The sequence below is a fragment of the Monodon monoceros genome, unplaced genomic scaffold, assembly GCF_005190385.1.
Source record: "Monodon monoceros isolate NGI ecotype Baffin Bay Population unplaced genomic scaffold, NGI_Narwhal_1 Super_Scaffold_21, whole genome shotgun sequence".
Classification (NCBI taxonomy): domain Eukaryota; kingdom Metazoa; phylum Chordata; class Mammalia; order Artiodactyla; family Monodontidae; genus Monodon; species Monodon monoceros.
In genome coordinates, this window is record NW_021703778.1 from 19971563 (window position 1) to 19991113 (window position 19551).

At 43.0% G+C, this 19551-nt stretch overlaps 1 protein-coding gene across 3 annotated transcripts in view; it reads right to left on the reverse strand.

The window, feature by feature from the left end:
• The window catches only part of DHTKD1 (dehydrogenase E1 and transketolase domain containing 1), a 52821-nt gene extending 33639 nt beyond the window's left edge, over positions 1 to 19182 (reverse strand). For 2 of the 3 annotated variants that reach the window (XM_029238408.1, XM_029238409.1), the window contains exons 1-4: positions 18952 to 19182; positions 4241 to 4396; positions 2428 to 2639; positions 1469 to 1663 (exon numbers count right to left, since the gene is read on the reverse strand). In XM_029238408.1, coding sequence (XP_029094241.1) covers positions 1469 to 1663; positions 2428 to 2639; positions 4241 to 4396; positions 18952 to 19108 — 720 coding nt within the window. In that variant the 5' untranslated portion in view covers positions 19109 to 19182. The remainder of the gene's footprint in view (positions 1 to 1468; positions 1664 to 2427; positions 2640 to 4240; positions 4397 to 18951) is intronic. The other variant, XM_029238407.1, reaches the window with a different exon arrangement.
• Between the last annotated feature and the right edge of the window lie 369 nt (positions 19183 to 19551).

The window sequence follows — 19551 nt, forward strand, 5'->3', positions numbered from 1 at the left end:
TGTGTGTGTGTGTGTGTGTGTGTGTGTGTGTGTGTGTGTGTGTATCACATCTTCTTTATCCATTCATCTGTTGATGGACACTTAGGCTGCTTCTGTATTGGCTATTGTAAATAATACTGCTATGAACATTGAGGTGCATATATCTTTTCAAATTAGTGTTTTCATTTTCTTCAGATATATACCCAGGAATGGAATTTCTGGGTCATATGGTGGTTCTATTTCTAGTTTTTTGAGGATCCTCCATACTGTTTTCCACAGTGGCTGCACCAATTTACATTCCCACCAACAGCGTACTAGGGTTCCCATGTGTTTCTTCTAATATTCTCAAGGATAACACATCCTTCCATAGGCTCCATTAACTCCATCTAACTTTGAAAGGTCCTTTAACGTTTAATTATTTTTTATCTCCTGGCCAAGAACAGTAATGAGGTTTATCCACGCATAATGGCCACAACCTTATCAGACATTGAGTCCCTCTGATGCTCCCTGACATCGAATCTTCCATCCTGACCCTCAAGTCTTTCGAGACTTACAGAGCAGCTGAGTTGGACAGAACAGGAACAGCAAGATCCAATAACCCGTAAAACCACTCACTTAGAGGGGTCTCTTGAGATAACAATGTGTAACTAGTTTCATATAATCTATAAACTGCAAATAAGTGGAAGGTAAAAATGACTTTTTTGTAAGGTAAAATTGTATCAAATTGCACAGATCTTTGTGTTTGTCTGAATGATTTTTATGAAATAGGGGAAGCATGCTTCGAAAAACAGAATTTATCTGTTTGCATCATCTGTAGGAAACAAACTAACTTTTAACTTCCCTGAGTGAAGAACCTCTGTAAGTTGATACAGAAAATCAACCTAAATGCCAGGTCCAGGGACTTCACTGGTGGTCCAGTGGTTGAGACTCCACGCTTCCACAGCAGGGGACGCGGGTTTGATCCCTGGTTGGGGACCTAAGATCCCACATTTCACGTGGCACAGCCAAAAGAATAAACAAACAAAAGGAAAAAGAAGAGGGCCATTCAACAGCAACAGGTTTCATCAATTAACTAAGCTGAAGTAAGTCAGAAAGAGAAAAACAAATATTATATATTAACACATATATGTGGAATCTAGAAAAACAGTACAGATGAACGAGTTTGCAAGGCAGAAACAGAGACACAGATGTAGAGAACAAATGTATGGACACCAAGGGGGGAAAGTGGCGGTGGGCGGGGGGGAATGAATTGAGAGACTGGGATTGACATATATACACTAATATGTATAAAATAGATAACTGATAAGAACCCGCTGTATAAAAATAAACAAATAAAATAAAATTCAAATCAAAAAAAGATTAACTAAGCTGTCTCCTGGACAAATGGCTCATATGCTTAGTCGGTTTTCTAAAACCAGTTATTACCATTGGTTTTATTCTTTTATAGTCAATTGTACATGAATAGTGGAAAACATAGAAAGTCTTTTACCTCTGGAGGGAACTGCAGAAGGCCTGTCAATAAGTTCAGCCTGCCTCTATGTGGCATCCCAATAATGACATCGGTTACCCCGCTGTAGGCCGCCATTTTCAGCAGCTCATAGAAAAAGCCCATCATGCTTTCAGCTCCTTCGCCTCCGTATCGCTTCACCGTGGCAAACTTGGTGGCCAAAAAGTGGTCAAGCTCCTATGGAACACCATGTCAGATGCATCAGTTACAGGACAGCTAACTACTTGGGTCAAAGTCAAACACGTTTAAGAAGACCCCACACTGTGTCAAGCAGCTGCAACAGGGTTCCTTCACTACAGACCGCAGAGATGCACAGAAGTCACCCAGAGCCAGGCAGGAGAGCCCTGCCGAGGACACCAGACAGCAGCAGGGATGCCGAGAAAACGACCTGAGTGGTAGAAGAACTCACCCCAACAGGAATCCCCTCAGAATGCCGGGCCTTTCCCATGACTTGAGTTTTAGTACAGGGCTCTACAATAGCATTTCATCTGGGCTGCAAACTAGCCAACCACCCACGTTACTGGGAACAGGTTTCTTGTCATCTTGATATGCCCGAGTCCTGATGACAGCCCTGACAGACATTCAATCCCATTAATCTGTATTGAGAGCCTCTTCCACATACAGTTCCTTTTTTTCTATCACTTCAGGTAATAAAAAGAGAACTAAGATCTTAAGGATTTTGCAGGCTTCTATAGAGGGAATCGACAAATACATAAAACATATTGACTCTGAGAAGAACCAATAGTTCTGTTGTTTGGTGATCTACTTTCTTCAACTTAGAATAAAGTGGTATGTGTTACACTGCCCCTTGTGTTGAGGCCGTGGGGTAAATGGGGCTACATTCAGAGAGTTCATGTCTTAACTCCCTTTCTTCAATATTTATATGTCTTTGTAGAAAATGAATCGACCTGTTTCTTTGATATTAGCTGCTACTTTTATACCTGAGATTCTAGCATTAGTTTTGACAGATGTTTTCGCTCTTCTGTGGTAAATGCCTCCTTTTTCAGTTCCTCAAACCGCTTGGCAAACCATTCTTTCTCCTCCTGGCTCTGAAGTTGGGAGGTTTCAATAGAAATCTGCCCACAGTAGATCTGGTTGAGATAGGCTACCACTTCCTCAAGAGAGGCCTCCTCCTTCCCCATGTTCAGTAATCCTATGAAATGGAATCAAAGGGATCGTTTTAAAGAATAATCAACCATGTAAATAATTATAGAACATACCAAGATCCTTATTTGAATTCAGAGCATTTCATTCCAAGTAACTTGGGTTATCTAGATTTTTCTAAAGGCAAAACTAAAAATATGATCAAAGGCCATAAAGGTACTAAAAGGAGAGGGAATAAAAATCTTCCTTCTCTCGAACAGAGCCATGATGCATTATGCCAAATTTTGATTCTATAGTCATTTCGAACTAAATTGTGAACCTACCTTTCATCTGCTTTATAGCTACAAATCATATGTATACATTTATCTGAAATATCTATCTACCAAAACGTTCAAGTCTTATTAATATCTATAAAGCAATGCCTATTATTGCACAGTTGGTCTTAATGTGAATTAATATTGATAGCAATGCAATATTCTAGGGTAAAAGGAAATCTCCCTGAATCTCAGCCAGAGAAAAGGTTTGTAGTACGTGATTGGCCCAGCACCAAATCAATTATCAGTCATTTGCCTAAGCCTACAATATGAATTTAACAAACCAACATTTTCTTTATATTGTGTATGGTTTCTTACAATAAACGTTAGATCTTTGATACTGATTGAGCAAAGCTGTGATGATCATGGGAGTGCAGATATCTCTTTAAGATAGTGATTTCAATTCCTTTAGATTTATACCCAGACATGGAATTGCTGGATCATATGGTAGTTCTATTTTTAATTTTTTGAGGATCCTCCATACTGTTTTCCATAGTGGCTGCACCAACTTGCATTCCTACCAATAGTGCACAAGAGTTCCCTTTTCTCTACATCCTCGCCGACACTTGTATCTTTGGGTTTGTTTTTTTTTTAATTGAAGTATAGTTGATTTACAATGTTGTGTTAATTTCTGCTGTACAGCAAAGTGATTCAGTTATACATATATATACATTTTTTTTCATTTTCTTTTCCATTATGGTTTATCACAGGATATTAAATATAGTTCCCTGTGCTTGACAGCAGGACCGTGTTGTTTATCCATCTTTGGGGTTTTTTTTTGACAATAGCCATTGTAACAGGTGTGAGGTGATAGCTCATTGAGGTTTTTTGGGGTTTTTTTTTGCGGTACGTGGGCCTCTCACTGTTGTGGCCTCTCCGGTTACGGAGCACAGGCTCCGGACGCGCAGGCTCAGCGGCCATGGCTCACGGGCCCAGCTGCTCCGCGGCACGTGGGATCTTCCCGGACCGGGGCACGAATCCGTGTCCCCTGCATCGGCAGGCAGACTCTCAACCACTGCACCACCAGGGAAGCCCCTCATTGTGGTTTTGATTTGCATTTCCCTGATGCTTAGTGATGCTGAGCACCTTTTCATGTACCCTCTGGCCGTTGTACATATGATTTGAATAGAGAAGAAACGGGCCCTATCAGAAGACCATTCTAGAACCCCAACACTGCTCCTCCCAAACAGTGTTCGAATGTGCCCCTCACTGTCCCCTCACACCCGTGGAAGCCTCAGCTCCAGCGGGCATGTGGGTCCTTCAAGAACAGAGAAAGGAGCCGCACCTCACTGGCAGTTAACTGTCACGTGGATAGTCCATTGTTGATGGGCTTTACCTGCGGTATTAAAGGGTCCCTGCAGCGTCTGCACGAGGGCTTGGATTTCAGGCACGTTCTCCTGCAGGGCTTGGCCAGTGAAGAGGGGGTTGATTTTGGCAGCTTTATGGCCATGCTCACAATACACCGTCACCAACCTGGCAAGGCCATGATCCACTAATTCAGGGGGAAAAAACAATAGAACAATATAGTTTAGGAAATGCCCACAAGCTGCAAAATCAGTTTTTCAAAGAAGCCTCTGTGGCCTTGGACAGTTTTAAACACACGGCTCCTACCCACCACAGCTGCCAGTGGTTTTCAGGATTAAAGACTAACAGACTCCAGGAAAACACACTTATTTCCTTAAATTTATCTCCTGAGAGCAAAAGTCACTGAAAAATACAGAAAGGAAACAGAACTATAAGTGCACATTTGTGAAACTAATTATGCACGAGGATAGATATTTAAAGGAAACACCCCAAATTGAAAATAACTGTTAAAATGCTGAGATTATGGATAATTATAGTCCTCTTAATTATTATTTGAGATTTTTTATATCGTACATTAGAAATACAGACAATTTGAACTACAAAATCAATGTTACATTTCCTTCCTTATTTCTTTTTTTTATAAATTTATTTATTTTATTTTTGGCTGTGTTGGGTCTGCGTTGCTGTGCGTGGGCTTTCTCTAGTTGTGGCGAGCGAGGGCTACTCTTCGTTGGGGTGCGCGGGCTTCTCATTGCAGTGGCTTCTCTTGTTGCGGAGCACGGGCTCTAGGTGCGTGGGCTTCAGTAGTTGTGGCAGGTGGGCTCAGTAGTTGTGGCTCACAGGTTGTAAAGCGCAGGCTCAGTAGTTGTGGCGCACGGGCTTAGTTGCTCTGCGGCATGCGGCAACTTCCCGGACCAGGGCTAGAACCCGTGTCCCCTACATTGGCAGGCGGATTCTTAACCACTGCACTACCAGGGAAGTCCCAGCCTTCCTTATTTCTTAAAGACCCCAGGTACATACACTCATGAAATCGTACAGTAGGAAAAGACCTTAGAAATTATCTTGTTACTCACATAATGAAAAAAAATTTTAAATCCCGTTTGTACAGCCTTAAATGAGTAATTCCCCAGTCTCTACTCAAGGGGGAATCATTACCTTTCAATGAATCCAATTCTATCTTAGATGATTTTTATATTGAGCCAGAAGCTGTTTTTCTTCCCTTTCCCACAGGAAAGCCCTTCTAAAATTTGGAAGAAAATCCTTCAAGCCCACAATCGATTAACCTTCAGTTCATCAAGGTGGTCTTATACAAATCAAGCACAAATCTCTGAAGATGAGCAAATCCACTATGAAGGGCACACATTTTCTGAACATTACAAAAATTTGCATTTTTATTTTCAGAACCCAAAGAAAATTGTTAGCATATTTTGAAATACTTACTGACCATTTTATGAACATGTGTTGCCATACAATGATTTCAGAGCTACATGTTTATGTGCTGGGGTTTGTATTCAGGGTGCTGCACAGTGTATCTCTTGTCACAGGCTTAGAGGAAAGAACTGATGTGTGTTGAACATGCATTCAATATTCATACGAATATGTAGGATGTGTTGGCACAAATCCGGCAGTTAAGAGGACCCACACTATGTCTAATAAACTCATCAAACAATCCCAGTAAATGAACTGATTTCAAGCTGGAGGAGTCATATATAATTTTGCTACAGTCTCTATTCTGGTTAGGAAGTAGGACACCTTCATATTTCTGGCTAAAATACAGACAGATATATCTGTCTAAAGCATTGTCCCTGTTGGCCACTCCTCCTTAAAAACAGCTGCTTCCCTGGGCTCTCTGGCATTGCAAGATCCTGGGTTTCCTCCTAACTCGCTGGCTACTCAACCTCAATCACTTCTGCTGGGCGAGAAGTGGGTTAGGGGATCCTCGTCTTTGTCCACCTCTAAAATATTGGTTCTCCCCAGATCTGCCCAGGGTCTTCTTCTCAGTCTACTTTCTCTCTAGGTGATCTCATCCATGACTTCCAATATCATCTGTGAAACTACATCCTTAGTGGGGTAAGTCCAATGGTAAATATGTAGGGTTATCATCCCCATTCTCACCACAATCTACTAGCCCTCTTTTTTTTAATGCTTTATTTTTATTTTTTTAAACTTTTGGCCATGCCACGCAGCACGTGGGATCTTAGTTCCCTGACCAGGGATTGAACCTATGCACCCTGCATTGGAAGCGTGGAGTCTTAACCACTGGACCACCAGGGAAGTCTTCTACTACCCTCTTTTGAAAACATTCTCTTTAGTGAACCACATCAGCTCAGGGATCACTGCTTCAATTTCTAACTGAAATTTCTAACTGAAAAGCCAAGCTTTTAATGATACTCTAGAACACTGACGGGGGAGTTGGCACAAAAGGATGCTGCTCACCCCGAAGAACATGTGGCACCTACTATGCTGAAAGAGCCAGAGAGAGAGGACTATTCCTCTCCCACCTTGGGGCACATTCTCCATCCATCCTGACCATCTGTTTTCTCTCAGACCCTCATTTCACTGCTCTGGTATCTTCCACCAGACCCAGTCCCATATCTCTTCCCTCTCTGTCTCCCAGATCCTTCCATTATGACCTCTGGAATTCTGTTCCATGCTTAACAGGTCTCCCTACCTTCTTCACCTCTTCCCTAAACAATTGCTTATACTGCTGTCGTCACGGGAATCTGCTTTCCCCTGAGGACACCAGTGGAAGGTGAAGTTACTCATCACCCACACACACACCCCTCCAGTACTGAAGGTGGAGTCAATGCCTCCTCATTCCTCACTGACATTCCCCTGTAGTTAGTCCTCTAACTCTCTACAAACCCCCAGTCCTCTTAGGGACATGCCACAGTGTTGATAACTAATCCCCACTGGCCAAAAGTCATCACAAGATAATGCTGTAGGAGAATGCTTACTGGAAAAGCATCAGTTTGTTTAGATGGAAAAAGACTAAAAGACACTATATATAGCATAAGCCTGATTTTTGTTCAAATTGGTGTATAATATATATTTCATTATATAGTATATCTAGCATATTAGTATCTATATACTCCATATATGTCTCTGCATTTGCATGTATATATTCCACATATATAAAGGAAATAGACCAAAAACTTAGTGATGATCCTATGTCAAAATTCCTAATTTTGGGGCTTCCCGGGTGGCGCAGTGGTTAAGAATCCGCCTGCCAATGCAGGGGACATGGGTTCGAGCCCTGGTCCGGGAAGATCCCACATGCCGTGGAGCAACTAAGCCCGTGCGCCACAACTACTGAGCCTGTGCTCTAGAGCCCTCGAGCCACAACTACTGAAGCCCTTGAGCCTAGAGCCCATACTCCGCAGCAAGAGAAGCCACCGCAAGGAGAAGCCCGTGCACCACAACAAAGAGTAGCCCCGGCTCGCCGCAGCTAGAGAGAAAGCCCACGCACAGCAATGCAGACCCAGCGCAGCCAAAAAAAAAAAAAAAATTTTCTTGCTTACCATAGTTTCTAAGTTTTAAGTAACGAACATGTCCAGTAGAGCTCTTTATTTATTTATTTATTTTGGCCACACCATGAGGCTTATGGGATCTTAGTTCCCCGACCAGGAATCAAACCCAGGCCCAAGGCAGTGAAAGCACCGAGTCCTAATCTCTGGACCTCCAGGAAATTCCCAGAGCTCTTTAAATTGTATCCATTTAACTGACTTAAATACACCCTGAAAGCTTCTGATGATCAGATTCTCTCCACTGCCCTCACCAGTTGACTATATGCTTGTAAGAGTAAATTATATTTGTTCCTAAGGCTGTTGCTATGGGGAAATGTAAACATTAGGGGAGACATTATAAAAATCCAGGAGATTCCGCACTCAGATTGCTTTCATAAGTGCTCTTCACTTTAAAGATTTGCATATACAAAACCAAAAATAAACATACTTGAGTTAAAATACGTAAAGCGTCTCTCATTTCATTATGATAATCCTTGACTTAATGATTTTTTGTTAAATTAACTGACCAAGTTTCAGTGTCAAATGCATTGGATAAAATTGCTTCAGCTGGATTACTTTGGTAGCAAATAATGAAATTAAAAGATTTAAATGGATCGGATCACAGCAATAGAATACATATCTTCTTCACAAAAAAACTCCCTGTTACTGTATAAATCAAAGGATTACTGTAAGAGAAAAATGAATCCCTTCACCTGAGGCATAATACTGACCAAATGACTCAGTGCTCACGGTATCTGTGAAAGTTCAAAGGAATTTAATTGGATGTTTAAATTCCTAAGAAGCCAGAGAGAATAGGGCAAACCACAGTAGCAGATATATACGCTCTTCTTCCAAATAAAATGGAAAATACTGGAGGCGTGCTTCTGGCTCAGGAGAATGGCACATAGTAGATGCTCAAGAGATATTTGTTATTACTTGAATGAATGAAGTCCTGAAATTCACTGTATTGTAATGGCATCACAGAACCCTCCCGATCAAAGGTTTCCAGAGCCCTCAAACATGCCGTATGAGGGCTGCAGTGGGTCCCTCCTGATCACTTTGGGTCCTTCTCTTCTGAGAACTGTACCCTCCCATCCCAGAGGGTGGGTTCCAGGGCCATGTCTCTATTGCTCCACTTTGCCTCCCAAAGAGTCAATGGATTCCAAAGACACCTGAGTCAAGGTGGGTCGGATTCAATCTTCCCAGAATTTGAGACTTGGAATTAAGAGATATGAGAAGAGTGAGCGTGAGACTGCTATCCTTAGAAAAGCCTGCTTGCAAGGTTTATGCTCTTGGTTGCTGCCTGGGAATTTGAATTTCAGGAATGGCCTCACCTGTCCCTAATTGGTAAGGGTGATCCACTGTGCCTCGACTGTTTGGGAGAACAAGGTAGTTTAGGCTGAACACCTGCTTTCCTTCTGGGAGTCTGGGATTTTGGCACATGCAGAGGGTGCTTATACGAACCTCTCCCAATAAAAACCATGCAGGAATATCGGCTCGGTGCTTTGTGACCGCCCGGAGGGGTGGGATAGGGAGGGTGGGAGGGAGGGAGACGCAACATATGTATATGTATAACTGATTCACTTTGTTATAAAGCAGAAACTAACACACCATTGTAAAGCAATTATACCCCAATAAAGATGTTAAAAGAAAAAAGAAAACAAAACCCTGGGTGCTGAGACTCTAATAGGATTCCCTGCGCAGGAACATTGCACACATGTTGCTGTGTTTCTTGAAGAGGAGTGCATTCCGTGTGATGCCTCATGGGAGAACGCAGAAGGAAGCCTGCACAAAGGTACTCCAGACTCTTCCTGTGCCTTTTCCATTATGGTCCAGCTGTGTGTCCTTATCACATCACTGCCATAAACCTTAGCCATGAGTACAACTATAGACTGAGTGCCATGAGTCCCTTCTGGAGAATCTCTAAATGTGGGGTGGTCTTGTGAACCCCCAACACACATTATGGGTGACACAGGAGCTAAGTACCTTAACAGCTGTGCCTTATCGGGCCACACACAGCCTCTGCCAATATTCCCAGAGCTAGCTTTGGTTCACTCCCTTCTTGATTACTTGAAACGTTTTTCAGCTCTAGAAGATACCCTTGTACCCTTCAAATAAAGTCCCCTCTTTGCTTAAGATAGCCAGAGTTGGTTTCTGCTGCTTGTGACCAAAAGAACCTTAGCTAAAACAAGAGTAAAAAAACATTATGAGGGACTTCCCTGGCGGTCCAGTGGTTAAGACTCTGTGCTTACAATGCAGGGGGTGTGGGTTCAATCCCTGGTCAGGGAACTAAGATCCCACGTGCCGTGCACCCAAAACAAACAAACAAATAAAAAACATTATGATAGGGATATCTACTTCACTTTATTCTCTGCTGTAAGCAAACACGGTGGGGGCACTGGATAGTGTTGAATAGCATTTTATTTTCAGAAAGAAATGTGTTCATATTAACCAACATAAAGTACACTGATAGATAACCTAAACTAAACTTAGTACTTCAACTGGAAGTCAATACAGTTCTCTTTCATCATCTGGTCATAAACAGCCTCCCCCCAAAATATCTAGATCCAATCCACAGTCTCTTTGCATTCAAGTCAGCATATGCTTAGAGCAAGTGGGAACATTGGCTATCTATAAAAATACTGAAGACTCCAAGAAAGAGAACTCCATAATTGGAGTCCCATAGGCCCTATTTTTTTTTTATTTTTGGCCACACCGTGCGGCATGTGAGATCTTAGTTCCCTGACCAGGGATCAAAACCATGTCCCTTTCAATGGAAGCGTGGAGTCTTATCTACTGGACCGCCAGGGAAGTCCCCTCTTAGGCCCTATTAAAATGAGACGGGGACTTCCCTGGTGGCACAGTGGTTAAGAATCCGCCTGCCAATGCAGGGGACACGGGTTCGATCCCTGGTCCTGGAAGATCCCACATGCCGAGGAACAACTAAGCCTGTGCTCCCCAATTACTGCGCCTGCGCCCTAGAGCCCACGAGCCGCAACTACTGAGCCTGCACACCACAGCTACTGAAGCCCGCACGCCCTAGAGCCCGTGCTCTGCAACAAGAGAAACCACTGCAATGAGAAGCCCGCACACCGCAACTAGAGAAAGCCCGCGCACAGCAACGAAGACCCAATGCAGCCAAATACATAAATAAATAAATAAACAACAGAAATCTATAGAAAAAAAGAAATGAGACAGCTGCCACCAGCTTCAACTTAGGAACTTCATAGATAACCATATCAAAAGGCAAGACTTGGTACCAGAATACTATTATTATGAATTCTGTACAAGAAACTCATACCTAGGCTGTGCAGCTGAGTTCATTTTACATCCTATCTTCTCTTCCCATCTCAAACATGATATCTTTATAAGCTAAATTTATTTTGCCAGATAGTTCTTTCTTGCAAAAAACCAAACTTTAAATAGAAACCTTGTTCTGGTCCTTTCCTTTTTTTTTTTGAGATTCCTTTCTTAAATCATTGCCGAAATAGGTAAGCAACAGTCACAGATTGATAGTAAATGATAGTGACCATTTATTGAGTACTAACCTGTGCTACACATTGTGTTGGATTTTTCAGATACATCATTTTATCTAATCCTGTAACAGCCCTGAAATAGGACCCTTATCTGCAGAAGAGTTAACTGAGGCCCAAACACGTTAAGTGACTTGCAGAAGGTGACACTGGTAATGAAGAAGCTGGAATTGGAACTATTTGTACTCAGGTGTGCTTGATTTTAATCCAGTGTTTTACCCACTATACCATAACAAAAAGTGAAAAGGAAAGTCCAGGGCCTACAGCAAACAGGATGAGATAACTAGAAGTCATTGAAACATTTAAAAAATCATCTAAATATTTTTGAAAATCTCTAATGCAATAAGATTTTCCCCAACTGTTTTTCCTATACCTCCAGTAAAGGCTCCTATTATTTCTTTTTTTTTTTTTTTTGTCCGTGTCACACTGCTTGTGAGATCTTAGTTCCCCGACCCGGGACAAAACCCAGGCCCCAGCAGTGAAAGTGCCGAGTCCTAACAACTGGACTGCCAGGGAATTCCCAAGGCTCCTATTATTTCTAATATGCAACATACCTGCAACCTCACTTCAACTACTAAAGCTGATCGCCGAGATCAGTAACCGCTAAACACTGTTTGGAATCTTACAGCTCCCATCTCCTAATGGTCTCTAAATTCTGCCATTTTTTAATAACCCAAATCCTTCATAATGAAATTTATGCCTATGAATCACTGGTCCTAAGCTGTTGCACTTCTATATACTAACAACGAACTATCAGAAAGAGCAATTAAGGAAACAACCCCATTTAGTGTCATACCAAAAAGAATAAAATACCTAGGAATAAATCTACCTAAGGAGGTAAAAGACATATACTCGGAAAAGTATAAGACACTGATGAAAGAAATGGAAGATGACACAAACAGATGGAAAGATATACCATGGCCTTGGACTGGAAGAATTAATATTGTTAAAATGACCATACTTCCCAAGACAATCTACAGATTCAGTGCAATTCCTATCAAAATACCAATGGCTTTTTTCACAGAACTAGAACAAATACTTCTAAAATGTATATGGAAACCCACCTCCATTTTAAATTAGGATTGTTGATAAATAAATTCAAGTTTACTTGGAAGTTGAGGTATACAGAGGTTAAAGTACAAGCTGTTTTACTAATAGCCAGCTAAAAGGACACTCATCACAGGTCAAATTTTAACTAGTGAAACCACTGCCATCCAAAAAGGTTACTACAAGCAAATCCAATATCTCTTCAAAGCCTTGCTACAGTGAAAATCTTAGTAAATGAAGTAGTCATCCTATGCAGGCATTGATATTTGGCCAAGATAAACATATTAAGAAAGAAGGCTGATGAAGGTCAAAGAGGAGGAGGGAGGCACCATAACTCTGACCATACCTCCTCCCATTTCTTTATGTCACCTTGGATGTGGGAGGATGCCTTGTGTCCATTTTCAGTAGGGTTTGTCCTTTGATTCATTTTGCCAATACCAAAAGTTAATGTACATGATCCATCCCACTAACTCAGTCATTCCTCTCAACAAAGATGGTACCTTTTAGGACAACTGGTAGGCATTACGAAAAAGACTAAAGCTGGGACATAGCTGGCAGTCCAGTGCTTCAGACTCTGTGCTCCCAATGCAGGGGGCATGGGTTTGATCCTTGGTCGGGGAACTAAGATCCTGCATGCTGCACAGCGAGGCCGAAAAAAAGAAAGACTAAAGCCAATTAAACTGTGTCCTTGGCCTCATCAGCCTCCTATAATTAATAGAACAGACCATAAGCACACAGTTAAACAGAATTTAAGGAAAAACCCAATGAATCTTAATTGTCTTCATCGGCAAAAAAAAGTTATTCCTTTTTCTAGAACATGGTAATACAGTATATTACCCTATATATAAAGTGTTTCTTAGTTCTTGGTGTTACGGTTGTACGTGCAAAATTCAAATGTATTAAATGTCACAAAGAAATTGCATATACAGAACCCTACTTCCACTTCTTAGTAGGAATCAATCATTTAATAAGTATTTAGTTAAGTGTAGAGCTGAAAGGAATATAAGACAAGGTCTTTACTAGGCAGGATCTTACAATGTAAGTGAGAAGATGATCCCCGCACAAAGCTGCACACAATTAGAAAAAGTTTAATACAGTCCAAGGGGTTGGGCCCCATACTGAGAGTTAAGGGAATTCAGATTAGGATAGCCTGGAGTTGTCTGGAAAGATGTCACGGAGAACTTGGGAATGGAGCTGGACTGTGGAGAGTAAGAAGTGGAAAGGCACAAAGTGAAGAAGAGATTTGGAAAGTGGGGGAATTTATGTGGAAAGAGGTAAGAAAGAATTAGAACAGGTCAAGAAACATGAAGGGCATTGAGTAGCAACCTAAAGAACCTGCATTTTATTTTGAGAGGCAAAGTAGAGCCTTTGGAGACCTGAGTAAGAAAGTGACTCAGCTAAACCAACGTTTTAGAAAGACTGGACTAAGCTGGAAGGGAACTAGGCTATAAATTATAATACCAGCTAGGCTAGCAGTTTTACCTCTTTGAAGTCATGGATCTCTTTGAGAATGTGATGAAAGCTACGGGCCCTTGGCCTACAAACAGACACACACACAGAGTTGTGCAAAGTACACAGACCCCCTGAAACCTTCTCATAGGGATCCATGGGCCCAGGTTAAGAACCCTTGAATTCAACTTTTTTTTTTGGTAGCAGGCCAGAATTAAAAACCTAGACTAGGATCCTAGTTAGTGAAAATATGAAGAAAGCAAGGCTTTGAGAAATAGAGTGCTCAAAATGTGACAGGAAGTACAAGGTGAAAAAGTTGCTTGCCCCAGATTTTTAAAGTACATCTGTAGCAGAGACTATTATAACTCCCAACATCCATTTTCCCTTCTCTTTTATGGTAACAGATAGTTGAGTATATGACCACCCAGAATAAGGATACCCTTTCCAGCCTTCCCTGCAGCCAGGGTGGCCATATGACTATGTTCTGGCCAATGAGAGGATAGTAGAAGTGATGTTTCAATTTCTGGGTCTTACCCTTAAAGGGATGGTGTTCTCTTCCCCTCCCCCTTTTCCTCCCTCTTGCTGGCCAGTATGTGGCTATAGTGGTGAGCTATCCTTGACCAGAGTTGAAAGCAACACCCACAGGGTGGCAAAGAAACAACATAGAAGAAACTTGAACCCCTACAGCTTTGCAGAGCAGAGCTGTCATACCAGCTCAGACTTCTACTTACTTTATTCAACCCACTGTTATTCCAGGTCTCTGGCACAGCCCCTGAACACATCCTATCCAATATTGAATTTGCTACTGGAGGTGGGTTGCTGCCATAACAGAGCCTAAAATGTATATGACACTGGCTTAGCAGTCAGGTGGTGGGTACTGAGGACCCAGGTATTTCAGACTAGAAAGCTGAAGCAGTGTTATGTTATCTGACATTTGGTAAAACTGTCACTTGCGATACCTTGAAAGGCAGGCTGCATGCCCATGGAGCCTGTAGCTCAGTAGTCTGTGTTCATCGTTTCTTGTCATCTTCAGGAAAGCCCCAGAAGAAAGGTGAGGTCAAGGAGGAGATAGTTCATCATTAAGAAGAGATGGAGGGAAATTCACTCCACTACTGGGAGGTTTTCTCCATCTGTGGCCTCAGTACCTAGAGGGCAGACCCAGCCAAGGTTGGAAGAGTAGAAGCAATTAGTTAAGGTAGTTCTGAAGAGGCTGTCTTGGCCAGATATAGGAGAAAAGATGAAACCCCTTTTTAAGTACCTTCTAGTAAGCATTATCTGTTAGATGATGAAAGCCAGCTGAGCCTTCAATATCACACAAAGGGTTTTGCCTTCCCACTACAGCATATTAGTTGAGATGGTCTCAAAATAAACACCATTAAATTTAGGGAGTCGAGTGGGTAGAAGCAGTAAATAAAAGACCAGGGTTTGCAGGCTTAAAAACTAGGCCCGGATGAGCTCTTTGACTGTGGGCAACTTGCTCATGGAATGACTAGAAGCAAAAATCCAAAAAGCAAAAAGCAAAAAGACTGCAGTCCTAGGAATTTTATTTAAGAAACTGAACTGCCGGGTTTCCCTGGTGGCGCAGTGGTTAAGAATCAGCCTGCCAATGCAGGGGACACTGGTTCGAGCCCTGGTCCAAGAAGATCCCACATGCCGTGGAGCAACTAAGCCCGTGAGCCACAACTACCGAAGCCCGGGCACCTAGAGCCCGTGCTCCACAACAAGAGAAGCCACCGCAATGAGAAGACTACATACCACAACGAAGGGTAGCCCCCGCTCACCGCAACTAGAGAAAGTCCGCGCGCAGCAATGAAGACCCAATGCAACCAAAAATAAATAAATAAATATTTTAAAAACCTGAACTGCCAAAGAAATCCCAACTCCAAATCTCAAAAAAATGGTACAAATGAGCTTACTTACAAAACAGAAATAGAGTCACAGATGTAGAAAACAAACCTAGGGTTACCAAGGGGGATATGGGGCAGGGGAGGATAAATTGGGAGGTTGGGATTGACATATATACACTACTATATATAAAATAGATAACTAATAAGAACCTGCTGTACAGCACAGGGAACTCTACTCAATACTCTGTAGTGACCTATATGGGAAAAGAATCTAAAAAAGAGTGGATATATGTATATGTATAACTGATTCACTTTGCTGTACAGCAGAAAGTAACACAACATTGTAAATCAACTACACTCCAATAAAAACTAATTTAAAAAATAAAAAATAAAAATAAATAAAATAAAAAACTGAACTGCCAAAGAAATCCCAACTCTGGCCAGAAAAAAAAAATCTGTAATTGATGACTACCTAAAGTAACTCTCAGGCTCCTAACTTTATCAACATAAAGTAGACCACGAAAGGTGTGCAGCCCCCAAGGAGGGCACACTCCCCAATGCCCTCAGAAGATACAGGTTAAGGAAGAACCCATGGGCTTCCCTGGTGGCGCAGTGGTTGAGAGTCTGCCTGCTAATGCAGGGGAAACGGGTTCAGGCCCTGGTCTGGGAGGATCCCACATGCTGTGGAGCGGCTGGGCCCGTGAACCACAACTGCTGAGCCTGCGCGTCTAGAGCCTGTGCTCCGCGACGGGAGGGGCCGTGATGGTGGGAGGCCCGCGCACCGTGATGAGGAGTGGCCCCCGCTTGCCGCAAATAGAGAAAGCCCTTGCACAGAAACGAAGACCCAACACAGCAAAAATAAATAAACTCCTACCCCCAACATCCCAAAAAAAAACTACATCCTTAAAATGGGCAAATTTAAAAAAAAAAAAAAAAGAAGAACCCATAAGGCAAGACCAGGGGAAGGGACAGGGGCAGAGTTGAGGGGCCGGATAATCTAGTGAATTTACCACTCAGCCACATAAAGGGGCTTTATCATTCCTACCCAACAGGACTTGATAACTGGTCTGAACCAGTGGCTGCTATAAATTCCTCATTCTTTCCTTTTGTGGATGGGAGTTTCCTTTGTACATCGAATGTGTATATATTCAGGATGGATAGCAGTTCATAAAATTCCAGACTCCAAGGAGCCACAGCCACACCTGCTGGAGTGGACTGCACATTCTCCAGAGAAAATGGACTTTGAGCTGGATTAAGGAATTTAATGGAGGAGGGAGGAAGTGAGTACATTCTATGTTTGGGAAGAAAAGCTTAGGATATTTGAATGGCCAAAGGGGCTGAGCGTGGTGATTACTAATTATTTTCCAACATTTATTTTCCTCTTCGCTCTCAAAATAATTTTTAATTGGAAGGTAGCCACCCTGAGTAAAGACTATGGTTTCCAGTCTCACTTGCAGGTATGTATAGATGTGTGACCAAGCTCTTTGGACGTGAGCTATATGTAATCTCCTTCCCCATTCCCCCACAGAGCCTAGTAGGAGTAGTATCTATAAAAAGAGTTTTTACAAAATGATGTGATAAGTTCTTAAACTGAAAGAACTGTCACAGATCTACATGGAATGATAATTTTGAAGAAAGTTACAAAATGGCCCACTTGCCTTTAAGTTTTATTCAGAGTATTAAAAAAAGATATAAGGAAAAAATTCCTTAAGTCAGATCCCATAACTGCAACAAACAACTATTTCTCAGTATTGATTTTACTCTATCCTCTCAGTACAACACAATATTGTACCCTTAGCCTGCAGTTCTAACTCAATACTGAACTTTCAAAGTTCACCAAGGATTCCACAACACAGCAAGTTCATTGCTAGGAGGAGTGGGGAGGCACAAGTTGGTGATGAGGGAAGAGAGAAGATTATATACAGATAAAATCAACTCCAGAGATATTTTTTCAAACCACACCAGCCCAAAGCTCCCTGGATGATTTGGATACAGTCTTCATTGAGAACCACCAGCCCAGACTTTTCCCAGCAAAGATTAATTCTCAACTGCCAGGCTGTTAATAGGAATCAGAGACCCAGCAGTGAGGGAAAACCTCAAATAAGATCACAGTAATTGCACACTGAGCACACAATAGTAAGTTCTTAATTGAAGAAGAGATTGTCAAATACATCTTACACATACATCCCTTATGACTATAACAGTGTTTGGCCATGGTGGCCACGGACGTCCTTTTAGAGAATCACCTAGAGTGACATAAAAATACAAATTCCTGAACCTCATCTCAGGCCACTGAATGAGAACTAGGGTGGGGTTTGGGGGAGGGGAGAGGGAGGCTGGCCTGGAAGCTAGCATTTTAACATCATGCAGAGTGATCTGAATGCACGCTTCAGTTTGAGGACAGTTGGCGTGTAAAATTCTGGACATTCAATTTGCCAAGTGAAATAAGATACCTATAGTCTTACTCTCAAGGGATTAGCAATCTAGCTGGCCAAAATCCTGTCCCTAAAGAAACCCGCTAGACTCAAAAAGGAGAATCAGTTTTATTCTAAATGTCCCCTGGGATCAAAAGCAAAATATTAAGGTTCCAGTGTGTGATGTACTGCTCAAAGGTCAGGTGCTTAGACGATGAAGGGGCTCCTAATTGTTAATCCAATAACTGGATCAAAGATGCCAAATGACCTTCCTCTAATAATCGATCTGTGTTCATCTTCTATTCTGTGAAGATGAATAAAGATACAATAACTTTGGAGCATAAACCAAATGCTCAAAATTAGTCTCTAGCATATGAGGATGCAACAGAGCTTCCAAAAACTGATATTCGTGTCTCGTAATACATTAAAACCTGAGTAACACGTTTCTAAATTCAGCAAAGAGTTCTAAACTCTGAAATTAAAGAGGCTACACAGAGGAGACAAATGGATAATAAATACCATGCTGTGGTCCAAGACCAATCTACTAACTGCCCTCTTCACCCTGTCACAGTCGCGATCCCCACACATCCCAGCTCACACCAGCTTTGGAGACGGACCTGGAAATGTATCCTTGGGTGAACTCCAGGAGCTGGGATATCTTAGAACTTTTCTTTTCCTGCAGCCCCGACTCCGCAAAGAGCTAAGTTCTTATACGTTTTACGACCAAGGAATGGAAAAGACAAGAGCTCACAAAACCATTCTGTGACCCCGACCCTGACTGTATGCACGCCTGTCCGCCTCTGCTCCCTCGCCTCACGTTCCTCCCCACCCTCCTACTCGCACACTGAGGCCCCTAGAAGCCCCAACTATCAAAAGCACCCCACCCCAGGCCAGGCAGGAAGGCCTCCCCAGGCCCCACGCCCACCGCCCGGGACCAATCCCTGACCTGGTGGGCGCGCCAGGCCGCCCTGGGGCTCCCGGCTCTCAGGTTTCCTCGGCGGGTAGCCGTAGACACCCCTCTCTGTCTGGTAGCCGCGACGGAGGAGGAGCGGAGGGGCCCGGCCGAGGCCCAGTCTTGTTGCTGCCACAGTGGCCAAGGCCATGTCCCGCCAGGCCCCCCGGGCCCAGAGACTTCTGCGGGAGATCTAGGGGTCGCGTCCACAGGGAGGTAGCTCCTGGAACCCACCGCGTGGGAGGCGGGGGGGGGGGGGTAGGCGAGGGGAAGCCCCGCCTTCGAGACAACGCCCCCAGTCCTGATTGGCCAGGACCGCCCTCGGAGCCAATCTAGATCAGCGGCCTTCAAAGCGAAGTCACGCCCCGGGATCCGCCGGGACTCTCGCGGTCCTAGAGGCTGAGGGTAGCCCTGGATTTGGGAAAATGGGGAGTGTTGAGTAGAGCGTTACCGGCTTTCTGGTATAAACCTTGATATACCTATATATGCTGCGGTCTCCCACCAGGAGTGATCACCCACCACCCCTCTCCTGGAAGCCCCAGAGCACATCCTCACACACACGATGCAGTCTCCTACAGAAAGGAAAAATTAGCG